At 47.8% G+C, this 23,148-nt stretch overlaps 1 protein-coding gene across 6 annotated transcripts; it reads right to left on the bottom strand.

The window, feature by feature from the left end:
- Positions 1-2,461: 2,461 nt before the first annotated feature.
- On the bottom strand, positions 2,462-22,933 carry LOC146236777 (uncharacterized). 6 transcript variants are annotated; one of them, XM_084686417.1, is made up of 31 exons: positions 22,595-22,931; positions 18,312-18,382; positions 18,077-18,146; positions 17,778-17,884; positions 17,634-17,664; positions 17,132-17,242; positions 16,262-16,386; positions 16,010-16,080; positions 15,217-15,406; positions 14,693-14,956; positions 13,852-14,178; positions 13,363-13,632; positions 12,230-12,487; positions 11,172-11,618; positions 10,558-10,899; positions 9,711-10,073; positions 9,165-9,203; positions 8,475-8,604; positions 8,230-8,387; positions 7,397-8,078; positions 6,970-7,269; positions 6,754-6,862; positions 6,589-6,614; positions 6,261-6,374; positions 5,957-6,049; positions 5,591-5,852; positions 5,383-5,476; positions 5,047-5,115; positions 4,294-4,402; positions 3,669-3,771; positions 2,462-3,340 (listed from the first exon to the last, which is right to left on the bottom strand). In XM_084686417.1, the coding sequence occupies exons 1-31, from the start codon at positions 22,739-22,741 to the stop codon at positions 3,315-3,317; spliced, it is 5,508 nt and encodes a 1,835-aa protein (XP_084542543.1). In that variant the 5' UTR covers positions 22,742-22,931; the 3' UTR covers positions 2,462-3,314. The 6 variants fall into 6 exon arrangements, with proteins under 6 accessions (XP_084542543.1, XP_084542545.1, XP_084542546.1 ...); XM_084686419.1 differs by having other exon boundaries at positions 9,711-10,070; XM_084686420.1 differs by having other exon boundaries at positions 16,010-16,047.
- Positions 22,934-23,148: the final 215 nt, after the last annotated feature.

Genomic DNA, 23,148 nt, shown 5'->3' with positions numbered 1-23,148 from the left:
TTAATTTTTCACAAACCTTCAAATTGAAAAATGTTAAGAATGTGTATGTTTATGTACACCACTTTCAAACAGTAGTACAAACATATTTGAATTCAACTTTCCCAATATGGTTCTAGCATGGAAGGCTGTAATATCAACTGCATGAACAGCAGAATAAGGGTGCTTTCACACCTGACATGTTTGGTCCGTTTCAATCGGACCATGGTCCGTTTTCTCTGAAAGTACGGTTCGTTTGGAGAGGTGAGAACACGCATTCGAACTCTAGTGCGGACCAAACAACCGAACCATGGTCCCCCTAAAAAGATGGGACTCGGTCCGGTTCCAAGTGAACCATGGTTCGGTTCGCTTTAGGTGTGAACGTAATTGGACTTAATATTGACCTATTCCAGGAAGCAAACCAAAATGTAGTGCATTGTGGGTTGAAAAAGGAATTGACACTCGGCGGAGACAGCTGTCATTAGCAGCGAAATTAGTTGAGGGAAAGCGTGGGGCAATGATGAAGTGAAGGAACGGCAAATGATGATCATATTGCAGAGATACTTGTGGAGACAGAGTAGCGAGGTATTTAAATGATTTAGTGATATAGGCCTAGGTACTGAAATAAAGCGTCAATATTGCACAGTGGACCAATGTTGGTTGAAAGTTACAAACTTAGACAGCTAAAAGTGCGTGATGTTCTATGGAAAAGTGGTAGCTCGTCAGACGAAAACATATCATTCCCATGGTTTGATAACCTGGATATAGCCTAATCCTGAGTAAAAGACCAACGAGCAACCCAAAAAACGTGGTCGTGCAACACCAAATAACAATTAAAGATAGTATTGCGATCGCAATACGCTGCTGTTGCTCCATTGTTGTTTGTGACAAGGAAGTGATTTTCCCTCACACATTTTCTGGCCAATAGATTAACAACCTGTATGACCGCGTGTCATAGTTTTTTTTTATGTCAGTTTTTTTTCAAACGTTGGTTCGCTTAAAACAGGACCGTGTGAACACTAACCGGACCTAATGAAAAATGCAACAAAGTAGCAACTCATCCACTGATTCGGACCAAGCAAACGGACTAATAGGTGTGAAAGCACCCTTAGTAGGCCTACTGCATGCTCATATCCTGTAGGTCTAATGTAATTTACTTTTTGGAAAAACATTTGATCATTAAAAGGTTTGTGTCATTAAACATTATTTTCAACAGTCTAGTTTGTCTGTCTTTCTTCAAAATGTGTTTTTATATTATATTAAATCTGTAAACAAATAATGAACACAAACCAATACACAGATGGGTGAGATGTTGAAAATATTTTATTGACAAACAAACACTTGCTATAAAAGCCATGAAACCTTCCAGTTCAATAATTCATGTAGTGGAGGTGGTCAGTACGTAACTACAGATCTATAACTAAAACCCTTGTAAAACCCAACCTGTGCCTGGATTCATGGTTTGGAGCAGGCGCTCCCCAACACAACCCTATTCAGTCAAAACAAGTGTCTCATAGTAACGTGAATCTCACCTCTCCTCTCATTGGCTCCTTATATACACCAAAGTAAAACCAGTTGTGGAGCATAATCGGGAAGTAGCAGTTCTTATTGATTTTTTGCAAAAGCAGGGTAGAGGAGAACCAATCAAATTAACAAGAGGGGCTGAGGTGGCAACTATGCGTCAGGTTGTCTTTCATCTGGCCATGCTGGTGGATACATTTTTGACAAGAGGAGGGATACATCCTTTCTGCTTCAAGTGCACTCTGCGCTCTCTCTCTCTCTCTCTCTCTCTCTCTCTCTCTCTCTCTCTCTCTCTCTCTCTCTCTCTCTCTCTCTCTCTCTCTCTCTCTCTCTCTCTCTCTCTCTCTCTCTCTCTCTCTCTCTCTCTCTCTCTCTCTCTCTCTCTCTCTCTCTCTCTCTCTCTCTCTCTCTCTCTCTCTCTCTCTCTCTCTCTCTCTCTCTCTCTCTCTCTCTCTCTCTCTCTCTCTCTCTCTCTCTCTCTCTCTCTCTCTCTCTCTCTCTCTCTCTCTCTCTCTCTCTCTCTCTCTCTCTCTCTCTCTCTCTCTCTCTCTCTCTCTCTCTCTCTCTCTCTCTCTCTCTCTCTCTCTCTCTCTCTCTCTCTCTCTCTCTCTCTCTCTCTCTCTCTCTCTCTCTCTCTCTCTCTCTCTCTCTCTCTCTCTCTCTCTCTCTCTCTCTCTCTCTCTCTCTCTCTCTCTCTCTCTCTCTCTCTCTCTCTCTCTCTCTCTCTCTCTCTCTCTCTCTCTCTCTCTCTCTCTCTCTCTCAGACACACAGACACACAGACACACTGTGCAGTGCCCAGCTCAGTCCATTTTTTTCCAATTGAAAATGATTAACATTTATGGGGACCACTCATTTATAATGTTAGAGAGAGAGTAGCTCTCGAGTTCCCCTTGTGTGCCAGCTCCCCATTCCCTAAGGCACTGACTTGATTACATTACTATCTAAAGACGCATAAACACAACATGAAATAACTGTTTTAAAAGAAACAATTCAATGCATTCCCGTTACAATAATACATTACAAAGATTATTCATTCTCCAGCCTTGTTGTGCTAGTATTTGCTGTCTAAACATTTCAAAATGACGATGGTGAATCGAATGAAGATGTTAGATAAAACATGTTATCAAGAAGTCAGCGATTCCACAAGGCCGTCAAAAAAACAACAAGTTATATTGGTTTCACATTCATGCATATTTGTAAACAAACAAACAAACAATAAAACAAGCACAGTTAAAAGTACGATGATTAAGGCATTAAGATGGTCAAGCTACTAGTTTGCTTTGCAGAGAGACTGGAGATGGTTTCTGAGCTGGCATGATAGGGGTTAATGAATAGCCGTACATTCACTTTGTACTCTTGTCAAAGACACTCGTGGATTATATAAACACATCAGCATTAGACAGTAGCATGAAGAGTTAAAGTGTGTGCTCGTCATAATTCTGGAGATGAGTTTTGATTGTGCTTTAGTATTGCTTAGCATTGTGGACAAACCCACAGTCAGGTCTGTCAGGTTGGTGCAGTCATATAAAATACTGTGCTACTGGTATAGAAATAAATGTGTGTGTGTTTTTGTGCACGTGTGTTTGTGCGTGTGTGTGTTTTCAGCATTGCCACTCAGCTTCCGTCCCCAGACCTGTGTGCATTTCCATTTGACAGGAAAATTCCAGAAAGTTGAGAATTCCAGAATGTTCCAGGATAATCTTATGACTACATTTCTGATTGTGAAATAAGTCCAATGCTCCAATCAAAATGGAGAGGGTCAGGACTTGTCCAATCAAAGCCATTCTATGTTGCTATAGCTCCATCACCTAGGCTATCATAGCGTGGTGGGATGTCCTGCGGCTGAAAGGAAACAGATAACATTTAGACATCATGAAGTAAAACCAACCACTTTACACATGGACAGTTCAATAACATGTGAGAGGATCCAATGTGTCCCATTAGAGTTATATGTACTGTACATTTCAAAACATAACTGGCCTAAACAACATTAAAAATCTGTTTTTATGAACATGAGTGCACAAACTTGAGGCAGTCAAAACAAACACAGAGGAAAGATTTACGACAATTACAATTAATGAAGGCTATGGCGTAGCTAAGAACAGTAGTTAGGTGTGTGAGTGTGTGTGTGTTTCAGTGTGCGTGTATGAGTGTGTGTGTGTGTTCTTACCACAGGTGGTTATGTAGCACTCATGGCAGCTCAGGACCCCATTCCGTATCCTCACATCTGTCCCAGCCCTGGTCGTCCCAAGCTGTCCTTCACACACCCCACACTGAAGGGAGAGAGAGGGAGGGAGAGAGTGAGGGGGAGAGGGAGGGAGGGAGGGAGGGAGGGAGGGAGGGAGGGAGAGAGGGAGGGAGGGAGGGAGGGAGGGAGGGAGGGAGGGAGGGAGGGAGGGAGGGAGGGAGGGAGGGAGGGAGGGAGGGAGGGAGGGAGGGAGGGAGGGAGGGAGGGAGGGAGGGAGGGAGGGAGGGAGGGAGGGAGGGAGAGAGGGGAGGTACAGGGGTGAGAAAGAGTAAGGAGGAGAGAGGGAGAGGAGAGAGGGAGGGAGGGAGAGAGGTGCAGACAGGGGCGAGGGGGGAGGAGAGAGAGGGGGAGGAAGAAGGGAGAGAGGGGAGGTACAGGGGTGAGACAGAGAAAGGGGGAGAAGGGTGAGGAGATGGGAGGGAGATCATTTTATCATGAACAGTTACGGTCCAATGTACATGTGTGTGTGAGTGTGTGTGTGAGTGTGTGTGTCTGTGTGTGTGAGAGTGTGAGTGTGTGTGTGTGTGAGTGTATGTGTGTTGAGTACCTTAAAGCACTGGATGTGGAAGAAGAGGCTCAGTGTGTCGATGATCATGGCAGCTCCCTTCCCAAGTGGCAGAGAGCAACCAGAGCACAGCTTCTTCCCACTCACACATCTGCACTCACACAGACACACACCACATGCACACACAAACACACACCACATGCACACACAGACACACACATCACATGCACACACCACATGCACACACAGACAGACACCACATGCACACACAGACACACACCACATAAACACACAAACACACACCACATGCACACACAAACACACACCACATGCACACACAAACACACACCACATGCACACACAGACACACACCACATGCACACACAGACACACACCACATGCACACACCACATGCACACACAGACACACACCACATGCACACACAAACACACACCACATGCACACACAAACACACACCACATGCACACACAGACACACACCACATAAACACACAAACACACACCACATGCACACACAAACACACACCACATGCACACACAGACACACACAGAGACACATATGGTTAAGGGAAATTCCAATGATGATCTATAACCATTTGTTGTTTGTATATTTATCTACATTTAACAGCTCACAGCCATCCACCCCAATAACAACAAAACAGAGACAGTCCGTAGCATATTACATCAGTGTCTGCATGTGTGTGTTGCAAGAGAGTGAAAAATAGCTTGTGTGTGTGTGTCCGTATGGGTGTGTGCGTGTGTGTGTGTGTCGTACCTGCTGGATGAGGTAGGCTGTGGTGATGACGACGGTGAGTGTGTTCCTACATTGTCATGAGAGCCAGACCTGTAGACATACAGCATGCCCATATAGGACATTCATACTGGCCCACTGCTACAACTCAAGCACCCTCAACTCCATGATGCATGCTACAGGGATATGATCAAGCACGTGGAGTCAATACAATAAGATCATTCATTAAAGGAGTATGATTCCACATTTTGGCTGATAGAGAAGTACAAGCAGAGAGAGACGTGTGTGTCAGAGGGGGGAATGTTATACTTCCAATGTAGCTGCATTGGGGAGAACAGTGTTGGGCTGTGGAACACACACCTCTTAACTGTACTGGGCTGAATTAGCTGTGCGTTACGGTCCAGAGATGAGGTTTTCCACAATTCCTGTTTCCTTTCATTTTCCCACGATGCATCTGCAGACATACAACATGTTTGGTAACTCAAGGAAATCCGTATGTGCGTGTGTGCGTTTGTGTGTATGCGAGTGAGTGTGTGTATATGCGAGTGTGTGTGTGTGTGTGTCTTACCTTGGACAAAGCGTAGTTGGGACACCCCATGCTGATCCTCGCTCATCATTGGAACTCTTTGGTTGTTTTGCTGTGTGGTATCTCTTGCTTCCATCTCTAGGTCCAGTGTGATTGTCGCCACCTTGTGGCTGACCGCTGTAGGAGCATTTGTTTTTGTCAGAGAGTCATGCTGAGCGGACGAGATTGCTTCTACCTGACTGGGCTGTTTTGACAGAGTGGACAGATTAAGAGGTGCCACAGTCTCCTCAAGTATTTGTCGCTCCTGAAAAACAGACACACGCACGTATAAATATAGTCGCTTAATCCTACGGATTTCTTCGTACGAGAACAGCCTTGTGCTCGTAACGCATTCAAGGTTGTGTGTACCTCTTCGTTGTGTCTCCTCTCCTCCTCCTCAACCTCCCTCTGCGCTCGCTCCCACTCCTCCTTCAACTTCCCCTGCTCTCGCTGGTACTGCTCCTGGAACGACAGACAGATTATAGACACACACACACGCGCCATGCTCACACAGAGACATACTTACATACACACGCACTACGGACACACTAACACGTACGTAAACGCAAATACACACGCCCACAGATCCACACAAACACACACACAGCCGCGCTCACAAACAAACATACACACACACACACACACACAATGCTAACACACTCTGCCTGAGTACCTGTAGGAGGCGCTCTTGTTCCTGCTGCCACCTTTCCTGGCGTTTGCGCTCCTCATTGGGGTCCCAGACCCAGTGATTAACACGCTTAGCCAAGTTCAACATGGGGGTCTCAATCTACCCAGCCCATACATAGACACACATACACACACACAGACACACACGCACACACAGGGGAGAAGAACACACAGGGAAAGGACAGAAGGAGAGGAGGGATGAGAGGACAGGTGTTCTATGACTACTGGACAAGTCTGGAAAAGGAAAGGTAAAGTTGTGGCACAAAGGAAACTTCAGTCACACAGATGGACTGAGAGATAACAGAGCTACTCACAGTCACGTTGCTTTCCTCAAGTCCTTCTGTGGATTAAACACACACACAGAGAATACTTGTTTTAAATAATAGTAATAATAAATAATAAATGACAGAAGAAAAGGACATGTTAGGGACTTAGGTGAAAGAGCCAAAAGATGGGCACTCTGGGTAATGTAGTTTTACCTGTCACTGTGGGTGAATAGGTCTGCTGGTAGCTTAAAGGTGCAGAACCAGATAACACTTCCTTCTGCTCCTCGTCTTTCTGCAGTAACAACCCCGTGGTGCCATTGATCTGGTGAATAGTCAATAGTCAATTGAGAAAATACTAAATGTATTTATGGATCAATCATTAAACAATTGGTAAATTATTCAATCCATAAACATTGTTATTTATCAAACCTGTGTGTTACTAGGTAGATTAGAGGGGTATGGCTCCATGTATGTCTGGCTGAGCTCTGTCACAATAGTTGTCGTAACGATGCAGTTCCTTCCACCAATCAGGGAGCTGATGGCCGATGAACCAGAGGTCGTCGTTGCCACCAGTTCTGGTTGCTGTGGAGTCAACGTTTCATTTGCTGTAGCTTGTTGAGTGGGAGGAGCTTTGCTCCCCTCAGGTGAGTGAAGAGGAGAGGAGGGGAGGGGGGGCACGGACATGCCCTCCTCAACACTCTTTCCATTCACATGAACCAACCCTTCCACCTGTGACACACACGTACACACAATTAGGCGACAGAATAAAAACAACAGGGTGAAAAAAAGAAGCAAAGTCAGGACATGCAGTTGTGTTGCGTGACCATAAGGTTGTTATGGTTGACGCTGGTCTCACCTTGAATGCTTTATGTCCAGTCTGAATGTGTTTGGGTTGGCTGTAGGGCTTGGCTGTGAGCAGGGGCATGGGTCTAGACGGTGGGGTTCCGGAAGAGGCTGGAGAGAGTCGGGTGTGTCCACAGGGCTGAGGCTGAGGGTACAGTGACTGAGGCTGAGTGTGTTGGGGTTTAGGTTGTGCATGTTGGGTGTGGGCTTGTGTGGGCTGAGGCTGGGGCTGTGCATGTTGTACTTCAGGGTGAGCTTGCTTGGGGGTCGGTTCGAGCATTCGAGGCTCGGTGTGAGCGTGCTGGGTTTGAGGTTCAGCGCTCTGGGTTTGTGCGTGTGGGACAGTGGGGGGGTCACTGGGTGCCGGGGGACTGGGTAAGCTGGCAGCTGAGACACATTCCTGCGTTCTTGGATCGTTCTCTGCTTCCTGCTTTTGTTCCGGTTTGGACTGGTTTTCCTGTCCGTTGTTTGCCACTCTCTGTTCCTGGTCAACAGTCGTGTGAGCTGGCTTGATCTTCGGGTCGGGTTTGGTTGAGTCCGGTTGGTAGTCCGGACCGATTCTAGGGAGTTTCAGGCTGTCCAGTGTCGCGTCACTGATGGTGAACCGCAGAGCGTAGCGCTGCAGAACCATAGCAGCTTCCTCCGGAGTCTCTGCCCTCCTGTACGCCTCACATAGCTCCGCCTCCCTACGCTCCCTGCAGAATGCAGATAAGGAAAGAGAGAGACAGAGAGATAGTCATGACTGTGAGGACAGGTTTAAAGAAACAAGAAGCAGGACTTAATATCTATCTGATAAGCAGCATGACACGTTCTCTCTCTCTCTTTCTCTCCCTCTTCGCTCCGTACTTCTCCTCTACGATCTCCCGGTAGGTCTTGATGCTCTTCCTCTTGTGGGCGTCCATGCCCTCCTCCTTCATCCTCTTCTCCATCCTCTTCCTCTCCTCCTCCTTCCTGATCAGCTCCTGTGAGGCGCTCCGCCTGCGGTTTTTCCAGCGAGCCAGGTCCTGTTTGAGAGGGGTCATAGTTCAAGAGTCAGGACCAGGGTCAATCGACATACGACCACGTGACTCTCTGATGTGTCTCTGTCTTACGTCTCGCCAGTGGTCCTCCTCTTCGAGGTTGTGATTGTACTGCTCCTGCATGCGCTCGTATCGCGATTGGCCCAGAGGCTGAATGTGCTCCGCCTCCTCCTCGCTGCGCATGTCACTCATGCTCATGCTCCTGAAGAGGACACAGGAAACAGGAAGTGTCAACATAGGCTTCCTCATGACCAAACCAGCATGCACTCGCATAATTCTGTTTCTCTGTCTTTTCTCCAGTCCCCCCTCCATTTACAATCAAAACAATTGAATCAATTTACCCAAATTTGATAAAGTTTCATTCAGATTAATTAGATAAATTACAAAGCCAATATGTAATGAGGGAATAAGTCTGAATAAAAAGAGCTGTGCATGCAAAAAAACTGTACACAAGGTTAGTTTGTAACCAAGCCGGCTGTTGTAGTGGTTAGCTGTGAATAGATAAATGCATAAGAAGTTAGCGTTAGCATTGGAGCAGACCACGAAGCGAAACGAGGCAAAACAATAGGTGAGAGCGATCAGTCAGCATGCAGGTGTTTGGTAGTCTTCCAGTGCACATGTCAAGCATACATCTGTTTTGTTTGTGTATGTCTGATTGTTTGTTTATGTAAGCATTGAGCAGAGAGTGTGTGTTGTGTGTGTGCGCGTGTGTGTGTCACAACACAGCAACTTATCAAAGTTTTCACTCAGAGACAGACTTACTCTGAGTCCTCAGTCACATGAGTAACTCGCCGACTCATCCTGTAATCGATACACACATAGGAATGAGAGAGAGAACAAGAGAGGGGAGGGTGAATGTTGGGGACAGTGGTGGTGGGTTGGGTTTCAGCAGATCAGAAGGAAGGATTTCATCGTAACACACGTAGTGTAGCACAACAACTTCTTGTATATTTCCTGTATTGGGGGACCATATCAAGTCCAGTCAAGGCAGGTTAACATTTACAGTATCTCCCTCCCTTCTTCTGTCATTCAGATCCCCAGATCTGACAGACTGCATAAGTCACAGTACAATAGTGGGGGCCTAGTTATGAACCAATCCACCTGCTTGCCAGATCTGTGAGGAAGAGAGAAGGAGAGGAAGGGGACTGGCAGTCTGGGTGAACAACCATGACATACAGACAGGGACAGAAGCTGACTTCACATGATAAAACAAATATATATGATGTATATGATTTTAGTTGAAAGAACCCTTCATGTTTTTAAAGTTTGTGTGTGTGCGTGGGGGGGGTGCTTCGTGAAGTCTCTCACATCATGGGGGGTAGGTCATCATCCTCCAGCCAGGAGGGTCTTCTCCATGGGAGGTCTCCCCCCTCCCTCCCCCTGTCCTGACTCCTCTCCTTACCCTTCTCCCGATCTCCCTCTTTCAGCCCACAGCTGATCTGGGCAGGGGGAGGAGTGGGAGGAGGAGTGAGGGTGGGGGCCGGGGGCGAGAGGGGGACAGAGGGGTTTGGGGGACCTGAGACAGAGGTTCTGGGGAGGGTCTCTTCTCTCCCTGGTTCCTCCCCCTGGACTCCCCCTTCCATCTCCCTCTGCCCCACCCCGGGACCCTTCCTCAATAGGGCTTTGGAGGGCGGGGCTTGTTGAGGTGCCGTTGCCCCAGAAACAATGCTGCTGAGAGAGTGAGCCAAGGATGTAAATGAAGGGCGGGGTCAAACTACGAAGTTGGGCACCGACCAGACCAGACCAGACCAAAGCAGACCAAACAAATGAAGCAAGGTTAAACTAAACCAGACTGGGACCAGAGCAAGCCAGTCCAGATCAACCAGATCCAAATTAGATCATGCAATCCATTGCAGAGATAAATACAATCATTCCAAGAGTGAGTCTTTTAAAACGAGACCAACAAATAAACAAAGACCACAGTCTGTTAGTCTTTCTAACTGACAAGATGAATAGTGACAAGCCAGAACCACATTTGCACGTCTTAATCACAACTATGAATTAGTTATCAAACCTTATATCAAACACCTCCAACTCACATCTATTCAGAAATAAACCAGCTTTGCCGTCTGTACACACACAAAGCAAAACTCCCACAATAGTCAAATCAACATACACCTGACGACCACGGCACACACATGCCAGAAACCTCTACCTGTCCTTGGAGGCCATGTCTGTGGGGTTACGTTTGCGGGAAAGGTAGTTTTGACCAGACGCGGGGGGTTGCTTGTGTTTGACTGATCCAGGCACAGGCAGAAAGAGGTTAAATGACAGGCCAGCCACCCCCTTCACAGACTTTTGGTTCGCTCTGGTCCTCCGAGCCATCATGTCATCCTTCTCCAGATCTGGAACTGGCCCATCTTCATCATACTCATCCTCCTCATTCTCATCATCGTCCCACTCGCACTGAGCGGTAGCCCTGACGACTGTTGCCGTGTCGACAGGTGGTTGCGGTGTGTCCATGGGGACATTAGCTTGAAGTTGTCGTGGTTGGGCTCTGAGGAAAAACCTGTAGCTTTAGAATACCCTCCAGGATACACAGGCACATTGACACAATGTAACAAAAGCTAAGATCGACCAGGCAAACCCCATGCAGGGTGTCCTCAGAGACGGCAACAGTAGGAGGGAGTCAAAAAATACCACCAACACAAACATGTATGGACACACACACACCCAATGTTGTTAGTGACCTCAACTCACACTTAGTGACAACTGCACGTGCATGTGAGAAACCTCTCCTGAAAGCTGGCACACCAAAACTCCGCCCACCTCTCCTTCTGCTTCCTGTTCTTTTCCTCATGGACTTCCTTCCTGTTCCGGGGACAGGCATCCGTGACCACTTCCTGAGTGGAGCGTTTGGAAGCAGGCAGAGGCAAAAAGCGGTTGAAGGTTGCAACTCCGGACTTATTGAACGCCCCAGTCCTCCTTGCCATCATGTCATCCTTGTGGACATCCGGGACCCTCTCTTCTTCTTCATCATCCTCCTCTTCCTCCTCCTCTTCATCCATCTTTCTCCCGTACTGAGCCAGGCGAGCTTCCATAACTGCCGGAGTGGGAGGGGCTTCTGCCACTGTGGGTGGAGGGCAAGCGCTGGGGGGAGGGGCTTCTGTGACTCTGGGTGGAGGGCAGGCGCTGGGGGGAGGGGCTTCTGCGACTCTGGGTGGAGAGTAGGTGCTGGGGGGTGTGGCCGAGGCAGGGTCAGCTCCACCCAACCGGCTGAGATGTCATCCACCACAAGTGGGAGAAGAAAGAGTAACCATGACAATGAGACAACAACACTCCCGGGTTCTCACACACACAGGTGCAGACGCACACACACAGGTGCAGACGCACACACACAGGTGCAGACGCACACACACAGGTGCAGACGCACACACACGTACGCAGGCACACCCATGCAGAAAGCTGTCCAGCAAGGAATGTTCTGTTCATTGAGTGCCTTGTTTGAGTGAGTAAGTGATCATGTGAGACAATGTGTGAGAGAGTGAGTGTGCCTGTGAGTGTGTGTGAGTGTAAGTGTGAGAGTGTGTGTGTGTGTGTGTTTGTGTGCATTTTGCAGTACATCCCACTTTAATCACACATAATCGTACGCAACAAGCCAGGTGTAAAACATCTTTACAAATACATTTGTCCCAAAGTACCAAACAACACCTCAGGTTTTATCCCTGCCAGAACACACTAAGGCAAGGTTGAAAACAGTGAGACATGTCTAAATTTGACAATCCCATATTTAGCCCGGTCAAGCTGAATATAGCCTAGTATGGTCCTGTTCTACAGCTAACCTGGAGCTAACCTGGCTTTTGTCCCGGTTCTGTCCTGGGCCATACCTGTGTGCCCGCTCGGTAAGCGGGGAGCCCATACCAATGGTTGGCATGGCCACCGTAGCCTTGGCCAGCATTCGCTTTAGCAACTCAGACTCCTCCCCCTGCCCTGAAGGGACGGTGCTTATTGGCTGCTGCAGCTCCGTCACACCCCCAAAGGTCACGACCTTACTACGAGCCTGCCCCGCCGTCGCTGTGGCAGTGACCGGACTTCCAGAACCTTTCTCCAGACACGCCTTACACAAAGGGGCGGGGCTAGGCTCACTGCACACATGCAGGCACCCACCCACACACACACACACATACATACACACACCAGAAACACACAAAGAGGAGAAAGAAAGAGGACATAAAAAAGGAAAAGGAGGAAAATATTTGTTTGGAAACAAGACAAGAGCATGTGACTCAACTGTAATGATGAGCAGAAGGAGATAATGAATACACACAGTGTGAAAAGCTTGATGGAGAGGAAGAATGGAGGAGGATGGATGGATAGAAGGAAGTATGGAGAGAAAGGAGGAGAGAAAAGTAGGAACGATGTCATCTTAACAAATGAATGCAAGCGCACACACTCGCACACATTTGCACGCAAATGCATACACCGTCTCTCTTGAACACAGGTAGCTTAACGTTTCCTTGGTAACTGCTGTCATGGTAAAAGCTCTCCTATGACCAATGACATCAGAGCAGAGTGGACGAACAAAGCCGACCCAGAGCTCAGAGCCAACACAGGCCACACACACACTCAAACACACACACACACACACTCAAACACACACACACACACACACACACACACACACAAACACATACTCAAACAGACAGCTCACTTCAGCATCAGTTCCCTTCATTACACAAAGGCCCATTAGAAAGAAAGAGGGGTAAGTAGAGAGAAATAGAGAAAAAAAGAGAAAGGGAGAAAGGGAGAGAAAAAGAGAGAAAGAGATGAAGTAATAGAAAAGTGCCAGATTCACCCAATCTCCCTCAGGCTCAAACTAGACCACAGGAATGAGAATACAAAGTTCTTGGTGTGAAAGCGATAGAATATACACTCTTGCAGAGACACATACAACAGCAATGCAAGATACACATCACTCTGAGTGACTGGACTTGTGTGTGTGTGTGTACGTGACAAGCACCTGGGTTCAGCCATTCTCAGTCTCTCCCACTTCTCCAGATCGGACTGGGTCATGGGGGCGGGAACAAAGCTCATTGGTCCGTCCCTGTGTGGGCGTGCCTTATTTTGGACCCGCCTACGGGCCAGGTCATCCTTATGCTTGTTGGGTATCGCCTTAACATCTCCCCCCTCTCCCTCGCCCTCTTCGTTTTCCTCCTCCTCGCGCCGAGGGGCGGAGTTGAGGAACGGGTTGTCTCTGCGCGTGATGATGTCAGGCACTGCCTCCCTGTCACTGTCCAATCACAGAGTCGGTACGGAGCAAACACGCCCAACACAAACATTGACGCACACGCAACACACACACCCCAAAACCCAGGGACGCGCATCAGCAGACCACCCGGAGGGAAAGACAACAGGAGAGAAGGTGAACATCAAAGGAAAAAGGAGGAATGAAAGGATTAAATGTGAAAACACACACCCATAAACAGACATGCACCTGCACACCCCTAACCTGATCTCCCTCTCCTGCAGGGCCTGCTGGGACGCCCGGCGGATGTCTTCCCAGCGCTCCCGATCCTTCCTGCTGCACGCTGGCGGGGGGACAAACTGGTGCACCCTGGGAGCTGTGGCGGTCCGTGGGGCGCGGCGCGAGGCCAGGTCGTCCCTTTGCACGTCCGGAACCTTCTTCCCCGCTCCTCCCGCCCCCTCCCCCTCGCCGTCTGACGGGGAGTCCCAGTCCGTTTTGTGGTTTGTAAGGAACTCGTTGTCGCAACGGAGGATGATGCTGGGCGACGGCGACCTCACTTCCTGTTCCTCCAAGGCAGGCGGTTTAGGGATGCTGGAGACGGATTGGCATGGTAACACAGGAGTCAACGTTTCCATGGTGCCGTGCTCTTTCGGGAGTGTAGGCAGTGGTTGCCAAGTGTGCGGTTAGCGGCCAAAAACAAGCACACACACACCTGTAAGTCTGAATACGCACACACACACCACTGGGGAACCGAAGCCATCTCTAGTCTCCAGTAATAGGCTGCTTCAAATTTACAGCTCATCTATGGTATTAGAGACTCTTTGCCTCGATAAACAGCACACAGCATGTCATTCCAAATGAGCTACCTCCAAAGCAGTATCTATCTCCAAATATCCAGCAACCAATAAAAAAGAAAACACCAAGACCAGTTAACCAATCAGAAGCCACAGTCTGCAAAAAAGGCATTGCGCCCACAGAATAGCAATCATGCCTGTTAGTCAGAAACCAACACAGCACAACATAACTTGTGAACCACCCGAATGCAACTCGTTAAATCGCGTTTACGGCAGTGAAGTGATGCCAGATATTCTCCGCTGACCCTGACCTTGAATAGCGGACGGCGGCTGGCAGGACCTTTATCCCCGCCTTCTCAAGCATCTGCAGGCGCCGCTGCTTCCCCCCTGCTTCCTGGTTCCGCCCCTCCTCTTCCTGTGCATGCCCCTCCTCCTCATGTGACCCCGCCCCCTGGTCTACTCCATTCTCTGGAGCCCAGGTGACAGTCTTGAGGGTTTTGACGCGAGGTCCAGCCGGTCTCTTAAATCGCCCCACCCCCAACCCCTGACCACCCTCTACAATTGGGTCAGGGCGGCTAGGGGAGGGGCAAAGTCAGAGATGGAAGTTGGATATCGGTCATTTGTAAGTGAATATTGGATTATGGGAAAGGGTTGTCGTTTGTAGGACAAATCATTGTAGGACAAATCATTGTAGGACAAATTATTGTAGGACAAATCATTGTAGGACAAATCATTAATGGTGCCTGGTCTGGTCTGACAAACTAGACACCGGTTATGAGTCTGTTCTTGAGCGTGTGTATGTGGGGGGAGGGGCAGTGGGGGGTGTGGTCACTACCTCCTCTGCTCTCCGTCTTCGGCGTGCACCTTACGCCGTGGCGTGGGGACGTAGGCGGTGGCGTTTGCCCGGTTGGGCAGGAACTGGTTGAAGGGGACGGAGCTGCGTGATTCGCTGCCGCCGGCCGTGCGCCGCGCCAACATGTCGTCCCTTCGCACGTCCGGCTTCCTGTTGTCAACTTCCGAGTCACCTGAGGTCAGGGAGGAGGAGGGAGAGGGGGAGGGGGGTTGGAGAGGGGAGGGGGGATTAAGCAGAGACAGAGAAATAAGAGAGGGCCCGAGATAGAGTTGGAGAAAGGAGAGACTGAAAACAAATTCTATTCCAATCCAAATCTTCAATAACTCTATAGTTAACATGCTTCCTGGTTGTCTTCAGGGAATGTTAGCATGTCCTTTGGTCCTGACACAAAGCTGCATCCTACTCACAAGTCATTAACACACAAACAGGATGCCTTTGGCCTCTTCTTTCCCCGACCACACAGACACACACACACACAGACACACACACACGCAGACTCAGGATGTTGATCTGAACAGTACTGAAATGCTCTCACACTAAGTTTCAGAGCCCAATACCTTTAGTGACCGTTACTCAGACAGCTGCAACCGTTGCCCCTCACACACTCACCCACGCACACAGCTGTTGTCTACAGCAGATAGTTGGCCAGCCATGACATCAGACATCATAAGTTCCCACTGCCCTTCACACTCCACACTGTCTGACTATTGAATAAAGCACACAGGGTCTTTATAAGTGGCATCTATCTAAGTTCTCAGAGAAACTGTTCACTCACCATCACTGTTGCCACGATTTGCAACATCAGGAGAAGGGCTGTGTTGGGAACGTGAGCCAAAAGAATCCAAGCTGTCAATCAAGAATTGTTAAAAGAATATTGCATTTGCTTCCGTTCTATAATTTGTGTCTATGTAACTGTAATGATTTATTGTATCTGTATCAGTGGCTCTGTGTTTTTACGGTCGAAGTGTGTGTGTGTGTTTGTGTCAGTGTGTGTGTGCATGCGTGTGGGTGTGGGTGTGGGTCTCACCTGTCCAGAGAGTCGTCACGGGCATGACGGGGAGGAGAGAGAGAGTCACTCCTCTCCGAGTCCCAGCAGTCATAGCCACTGTCCCTCACACTGCGTCTGGTGCAGTCTCCTGCGTCCTCACACTCCTGGAACATGCACACGCACAAACATACACACAGCAGACACACACACACGCACATACATGCACACACACACACACACGCACGCACAAACATACACACACATGCACACACACACAACAGCACAGAAAAAAAGAGAAAACATTTTCATGAACAATAAAAACAGTCAAACACTGTGAACTAAGAACTGTAGATGTCTAAATTGAGAGTGAGAAACAAAGGTCCTTGAACAATGTAATTTGGATATCCAGGGTAAGGTCATGAGGGAATAAGTTAAGTTAACTCTATTACAAGAATGAGTGAGAGATACCTGCTGTGCGTTCATGGTATCCCCAGAGTCTCCAGGATAGAGAGATGTAGGAATAGGGCTATAGCAAATCCAAACAATATCTAGACTGTAAAGTCCCAGCTTGATTCTCTCTATCCCCTATTTCCCTGTAGGTCTCTATTTTCCTTTTTCTGTGGTCTCCGAGTCCAGAACGACAACACACATACACAAGCAGACAGTTCCTGTTGTGAAAGCTGAGATGTGTATGTGTGTGTGTGGTTTAGGTTCTCCCATCCCTTAGTATCTGAGATCTTTCCTGCCCCCCCCCACCCCCCACCCCCAGCCCAGCCACAAACAAAGAGAGGAAGCTCTCTTAGCCCACCTCTCCATGACCGTCTGTGTCTCTATGTGTGTGTGTGTGTGTGTGTGTGTGTGTGTGTGTGTACACAGTATGTACATTGTCGCATATGTGTGTCCACCTACCGTCCTCATGTGTGAAAGCAGTCCCTCAAACTCCTTTAGGTTCAGCGTGGGTCCGTTGTAAGTGGCATTGCCACTAGCTGCCTTGCCCAGCCAGAACACTGTAATCAACACCTGGTGGAGGGAGGGAAGGAGGGAGGGAAGGAGGGAGGGAAGGAGGGAGGGAAGGAGGGAGGGAAGGAGGGAGGGAGGGACAAAGACAGTGACCACAGTGGCCACATGAATCCCTACCAACACAGTTATACATACAGTATGTGCATTCCTTGTTAGATTATTTGTTGTTCGGACAGAGAGAGAGAGAGAGAGAGAGAGAGAGAGAGAGAGAGAGAGAGAGAGAGAGAGAGAGAGAGAGAGAGAGAGAGAGAGAGAGAGAGAGAGAGAGAGAGAGAGAGCGAGAGAGAGAGAGAGAGAGAGAGAGAGAGAGAGAGAGAGAGAGAGAGAGAGAGAGAGAGAGAGAGAGAGAGAGAGAGACAGGAAGAAAGAAAGAAAGAAAGAGAGCACTTACATTCTTCAGTTTTCTGTTGCAGTCTGAGTCCCTGTAGAGAACGAGATGCCAAGATGGCAAGAGAGTGTCCATATCACTTTCATGTCGAAAAAAAACACAAGACCACCAGGCACACACACACACACACACACACATACATCTTACTTCAAGTTGCCACGTATGGAGGTGTCCTGCAGGTCTCCAGGGTCAAACAGCTGAGATCCTTTCAGGCCCAGCTCCTCACAGCCCTTCAGGAACACAGACAGGTTGTCCTGGGCAAGGAAAGGAGAGAGAGGGGTAGAGGGGAGTCCGGGGGTTATGTAATCCAGGTCTTACGTGTGGTCAGTCGTGATAAGGTCTGATAAGTAGTTTTGCATTGCTGTTGTGGTTTTGCGGTGAAATTGCTTGAAGTGAAGTAGTACAGTATAGTATTGTGAAAGTACTATTTTAGTATTGGTACTCACTAGTCCTGCAATAGGTGTGGGAAGTCTGTTGATCTTCTTAACCAGTCCTGGTTTGATAGAACTCAGTAGCCTGGATGGACAAGAGTCAAAGAGAGGAGTCATACTCACTGACTCAGTGAGTCACAGAAAGTATAGCAGTCAGGCAATCAGTTAACAATGAGAAATCTACAAATTGGTTCTTATGAATGGTCTGTTTTCTTCAGTGATTGAACCGGAAGTGATGTGTGGGACTCACTCGCACAGCAAGATCCCATTTTCCAGTCCGCCCCGAAAATCTTTGTCTCCAAAACTACGCCCAGTCACCGCCTGGGGGATAAAATGGAAACAACAAACTTCTGACTCAATTATTTCTTCCAGCATCACTGGGATAATGAGGAGAAAAGGCGGGAGGGAGTACATGGAGGAATTCATTCAAACAATTCAACAAAATACTACACAGGTAAATAACCCACACCAACATCTCACGCCCTCAAAACTAATCTCCACCTCTAATCTCAACCCACAATTTTCTGTGCACAAACACACATCCAGATTGTTAGAATTCAAAGACGTCTGTGAGGGCATGTACTGTAAACAGTACAGGAAACAAGTACAGCTGCAGATTTCTCCCTCCACAAGTATGTTTCTAAATACGTTAACAATGTGCCCCAAAAATACAACCATGTTTGTCCATAAGAAATTACTAATAAACAATAATATAAAAAAATGTAAACCATGTATTTTTCCCTTACAAATTAACAATCTGAATGATATAAAGGAGATGGCAGTGATTATGAAGGCAGTAAGATACTGCTAAATCTATGGATGAGAAAACTCAGCCAACCCAGACACTGAATCACGCACGCAGTGTCATCAGTGGTCAGAAACGGAAAGGATGTGAGATTTGATTATTGTCTTTCCTGCACATTTAATCCAGATTAACCAAGATTATTCTCAGATCCTCATTCCTGTGCTTTCTGAATACAGACACACACACATCACTATGTCTCTCACCTACACACACACCACACACCTCAACCTATCACTCTCTTTTTCTCTACTTCTCACACACACATCCAACCCATGCCAAATGAAGTGTCAGGCAAGGCGCACTTCACCCTACTTGCCTCGGGGGGAATGTCCCTGTACTTACTGTAAATCGCTCTGGACAAGAGAGTCTGCTAAATGACTCAATGTAAATGAAATGTGAACGTCAATCCAGACACATGAAGCCATCCACAAACTGCAAACTGTGAGGCATCTGACACTGAACATGAATTTAATGATAATGATGTTATGACAGAGAACACAGACCAAATATCAAATTTCATCCACTCATTTAGTATCTATCCCTACTCACACACTCACAGCACACACACACACACAACTGGCACAAAGCATGTTTCTTAGGGTGAGACTACAGACCCTCTGAAACATTTACTGCACGGCCATACATAATTTACTCAGGAGAATGCAGCACAAGACCAGCAGTCTACAATCTGTGATGCTTGTGTGTGTGGGAGAGAGAGAGGGAGAGAGAGAGAGAAACAGAGAAAAGAAGGATGTGGAGTGGAAGCTGTTTCTCCAATCTAAAAAATGCTAAATAGTACACTACACACACACGACATACACACACATCCGAATCCAGTGTAGGATGAGAGACAGCACCAGATCTCGATGAGCCAGGTCTCGAGTGAGGATCTGTAAAAGTTGTGTGGGTGTATGTGTGTGTGTGTGTGTGTGTGCATGAGTGAGCATTCCAGCAAGTTACATAAAGAAACAACCACAGGCCTTGAGAGTATTTAAGTGACAGTCGCCAGTAATTTGATCGTCTGAACATAGCCCCCCCTAGCCCTGCTTCAATGGATCATTCTGCTCAGTCAGAATGGCAGCAGCAGATAACATTTAAACCCTGGGGGGCAAGGGGGGGGGGGAGAAGTAGGCCAGAGTACCTTCCACCATTAGAGACACAGACAGAGAGAGAGATTTTGACCTTAAAAATATCTTCATTTGGCAGTCAAAACTGCCAGCCAGCCACCAGTTAGATCACAACAACCATTTTGGATCATCAGCAGTCAACACTATGAGCTCTTCTCGCTCTTCTCTCTCTCTCTCTCTCTCTCTCTCTCTCTCTCTCTCTCTCTCTCTCTCTCTCTCTCTCTCTCTCTCTCTCTCTCTCTCTCTCTCTCTCTCTCTCTCTCTCTCTCTCTCTCTCTCTCTCTCTCTCTCTCTCTCTCTCTCTCTCTCTCTCTCTCTCTCTCTCTCTCTCTCTCTCTCTCTCTCTCTCTCTCTCTCTCTCTCTCTCTCTCTCTCTCTCTCTCTCTCTCTCTCTCTCTCTCTCTCTCTATTTGGACCTTTGCAACAGCATGTGTATTTTGCAGGATTAAGTGAAGTGATTTGGATTATATACACACACACACACACACACACACACACACACACACACACACACACAACAGCTGGATGTCTTTGGACATCCCAGTTAATCTGGCAAAGAGAACTTGACATCTGGGATGACACACACACAAACACACAGGCACACACACTCACTCACACCCATCTGTCAATCTCTACTTGAATACTGAATGCTAGGCTACATCTCAACTACATGTACTCTGACAAAAGATTCACACACCTCATGGGGTACTTCCTGTTCAGGTCATGTGATGATTGATACATTAACTGATTGGTGGACTGGCCCCTAGAGACAGTGAAACATTATAGGTTACCAGTATTATGTTCCCATGGTGACTAGTGTCACCCTACCTAGGCGTGTCCGAAGAATATTCAAGCAATGTTAAACCCAAATGACACACATGGTAGGCACGTATGCTCTGTCATGCTCATGCACACACACACACACACACACACACACACACACACACACACACACACACACACACACACGCACGCACACACACACAGGCATACATCCCCCATGATGACCACTGATGTCACTTCTTCAACTTAAAAAATTAATGATGCAGTCACACACTCTTTCACACACTCTTTCACACACTCTTTCACACACTCTTTCACACACACACACATACACACACACACACACACACTAAAGATGTAGCATGGAGCTTGGGGTATATAACCCTGAATCATCCCACCTGTGACTAGGTTTATATATAACTCACTGAAAATAGAGTCAGCTGGACGAGCCTGGAAATAACCAGCCAGAATCAGGAAGGAGGGAGGAAGAGTGAGGGAGGGGAGAACAAGAGGAAGATGTAAGGAGAAAAGAGGGGGACAAAGAAAATGTGTGAAATGCAGGAAGATAATAAAGTCGAGAGAGAGATTCAGAGAGCAAAAGACAAGCCAAAATACAGAAAGGAGAGATGTTGACCATTTATAAAATACAGAGATGGGGTTGTCTCTTTCAGGACAGACAAACTAGAGAAATGTGTGTGTGTGTGTGTGTGTGCCCTCTAACAGCTGAAGGCTGGGCTGAAAGTGGGTAGTGATTGATTGTTTTCTGTGAAAGCCAAGCACATCTGAGAGAGCTGGTAAAGGGGACCAACTACACCACTGGAACATCAATGTTAGCGGACTGCGCATTAACATGTGTATTTGTAAGATCAGCATATGTATGTGTGTATATGTATTTGTAAGATCAGCATATGTATGTGTGTATATGTATTTGTAAGATCAGCATATGTATGTGTGTGTTGTGTGCGTGTTTGAAAGAGAAAGAGGGAGAAAGCACGCATTTCAGGACACCATCCCTACTTTAGATTTGAGATGCCGCTGTTTCACACGTGCAAAACAGAAAACAAGGTCAAATAAGAGCGCTTCACTGATTATCCCACAACGTCCTAACGTGACCGCAACCCCTTGAAGCTCCCGTTGGAGTGAGCGCAGTTTGGATGCTCTGGGGATATAAAGTGAACATCATTCTTGTTAATCGTATCGCCCGTTCTCAATGTAGCATCTCGTGCGTGAATACTGGCCTCGTTTCATAACCATGGCAACCGGAATCCCCTTTGCCACAATCGCCTGAAAGGGGGCGTTTCTGTGGTGCAGGGGAAAATAAACTGATATATTCGCCGTAAACAGCATTACACAATAACGGTGCACCTACGCACACGGACGCGCGCCAAGCACTGTAGCTGCCGTTCTAGAACATTCAAGCCTTTCCACGGTATTCATGCTGCACTGCACACAACAGACAGAAGGGCTTGCATTCGAACCTCCTTGGAACCTCAGGATATCCCATGGTTGGACGCCATGTGTGAATAGAGCTAACTCGCAGTTCACACACATAGGCTTACACACACACATTCCACCACGCAGCAGAAACCCTGTCCCGCATTGTCCAGCGGCGCGGAAATCCGACACCCAGGGGCTGCAGTGACAATTGCGTACCCCAACAGGTGACGATATAATACCTTATTTATAGACCATGTCGATCCATTTCTTGCAGCGTGAACGAAACAACGCGCGGCGATGTTGGCCACTTGGGGCCAAGTAGGCTATCATGTTATCTGTTTCCTAAGTTTTATCTTGAGAGAAGCTATCCAACTCACTAACCTCAATCCATTTCTGCGCCTCTACACAGGCAGGCTCGGGATGGCTCTGTTCGGGATGGCTCTGTTCGGGATGGTTCGGCGCCGGTGCAGGCTCATGTTCATCCCCGGTGGAATTTGAACCTTCACGCTCCCCTGCGGGACTAGCCATATCTGTTTACTCGTACCAGCAAGCGTTGTTTATGACAGATGACAGCAATAATACCCACGTCCGCGTTCGTTCCGCTGTTCAGCGAAATCCGTTATCCTCCTTTCGGTTTACCGTAAATTCGCAGGAGCGCGCGCAGCAAAGTGCGTCTTCGATCTGCTTGAGCGAAGAGAGAACTCTCGCGACTCCCACAACGCAATACGAACCAACCGCTAAAAATAACAACCCAAACCGGCCAGCCCGAGACAGACTGCCACCCAACAGCCGCCACCGCGTGCCCGCCAGGACACGGGAAAGCGCAGGAAAGAATTCGGACGGGGGAGAGAGTGTGCTTTATTACAAAAGGTGGCCCGTTATTTTAGCTGCCTGGCACTGTGCGTAATGCCACCTCTGCTTCACTGTCCGACAGG

This window comes from Hypomesus nipponensis, chromosome 22 (genome assembly GCF_054491055.1).
Source record: "Hypomesus nipponensis isolate SF chromosome 22, ASM5449105v1, whole genome shotgun sequence".
In the NCBI taxonomy this organism is placed as follows: Eukaryota; Metazoa; Chordata; class Actinopteri; order Osmeriformes; family Osmeridae; genus Hypomesus; species Hypomesus nipponensis.
The sequence above is the reverse complement of the archived record's forward strand: the minus strand, read 5'-3'. Positions and strand labels throughout refer to the sequence as shown.

What these genes read in the sequence shown, in the direction of transcription:
- LOC146236777 (XM_084686417.1), bottom strand. Translation starts at nt 22,741, where the DNA reads ATGGCTAGTCCCGCAGGGGAGCGTGAAGGTTCAAATTCCACCGGGGAT. An exon ending in CGTGACGACTCTCTGGACAG is followed by an intron (nt 16,081 to 16,261) that starts GTGAGACCCACA and finishes CTTGATTGACAG; the next exon opens with CTTGGATTCTTTTGGCTCAC. An exon ending in AGAGGAGACACAACGAAGAG is followed by an intron (nt 5,853 to 5,956) that starts GTACACACAACC and finishes TCTGTTTTTCAG; the next exon opens with GAGCGACAAATACTTGAGGA.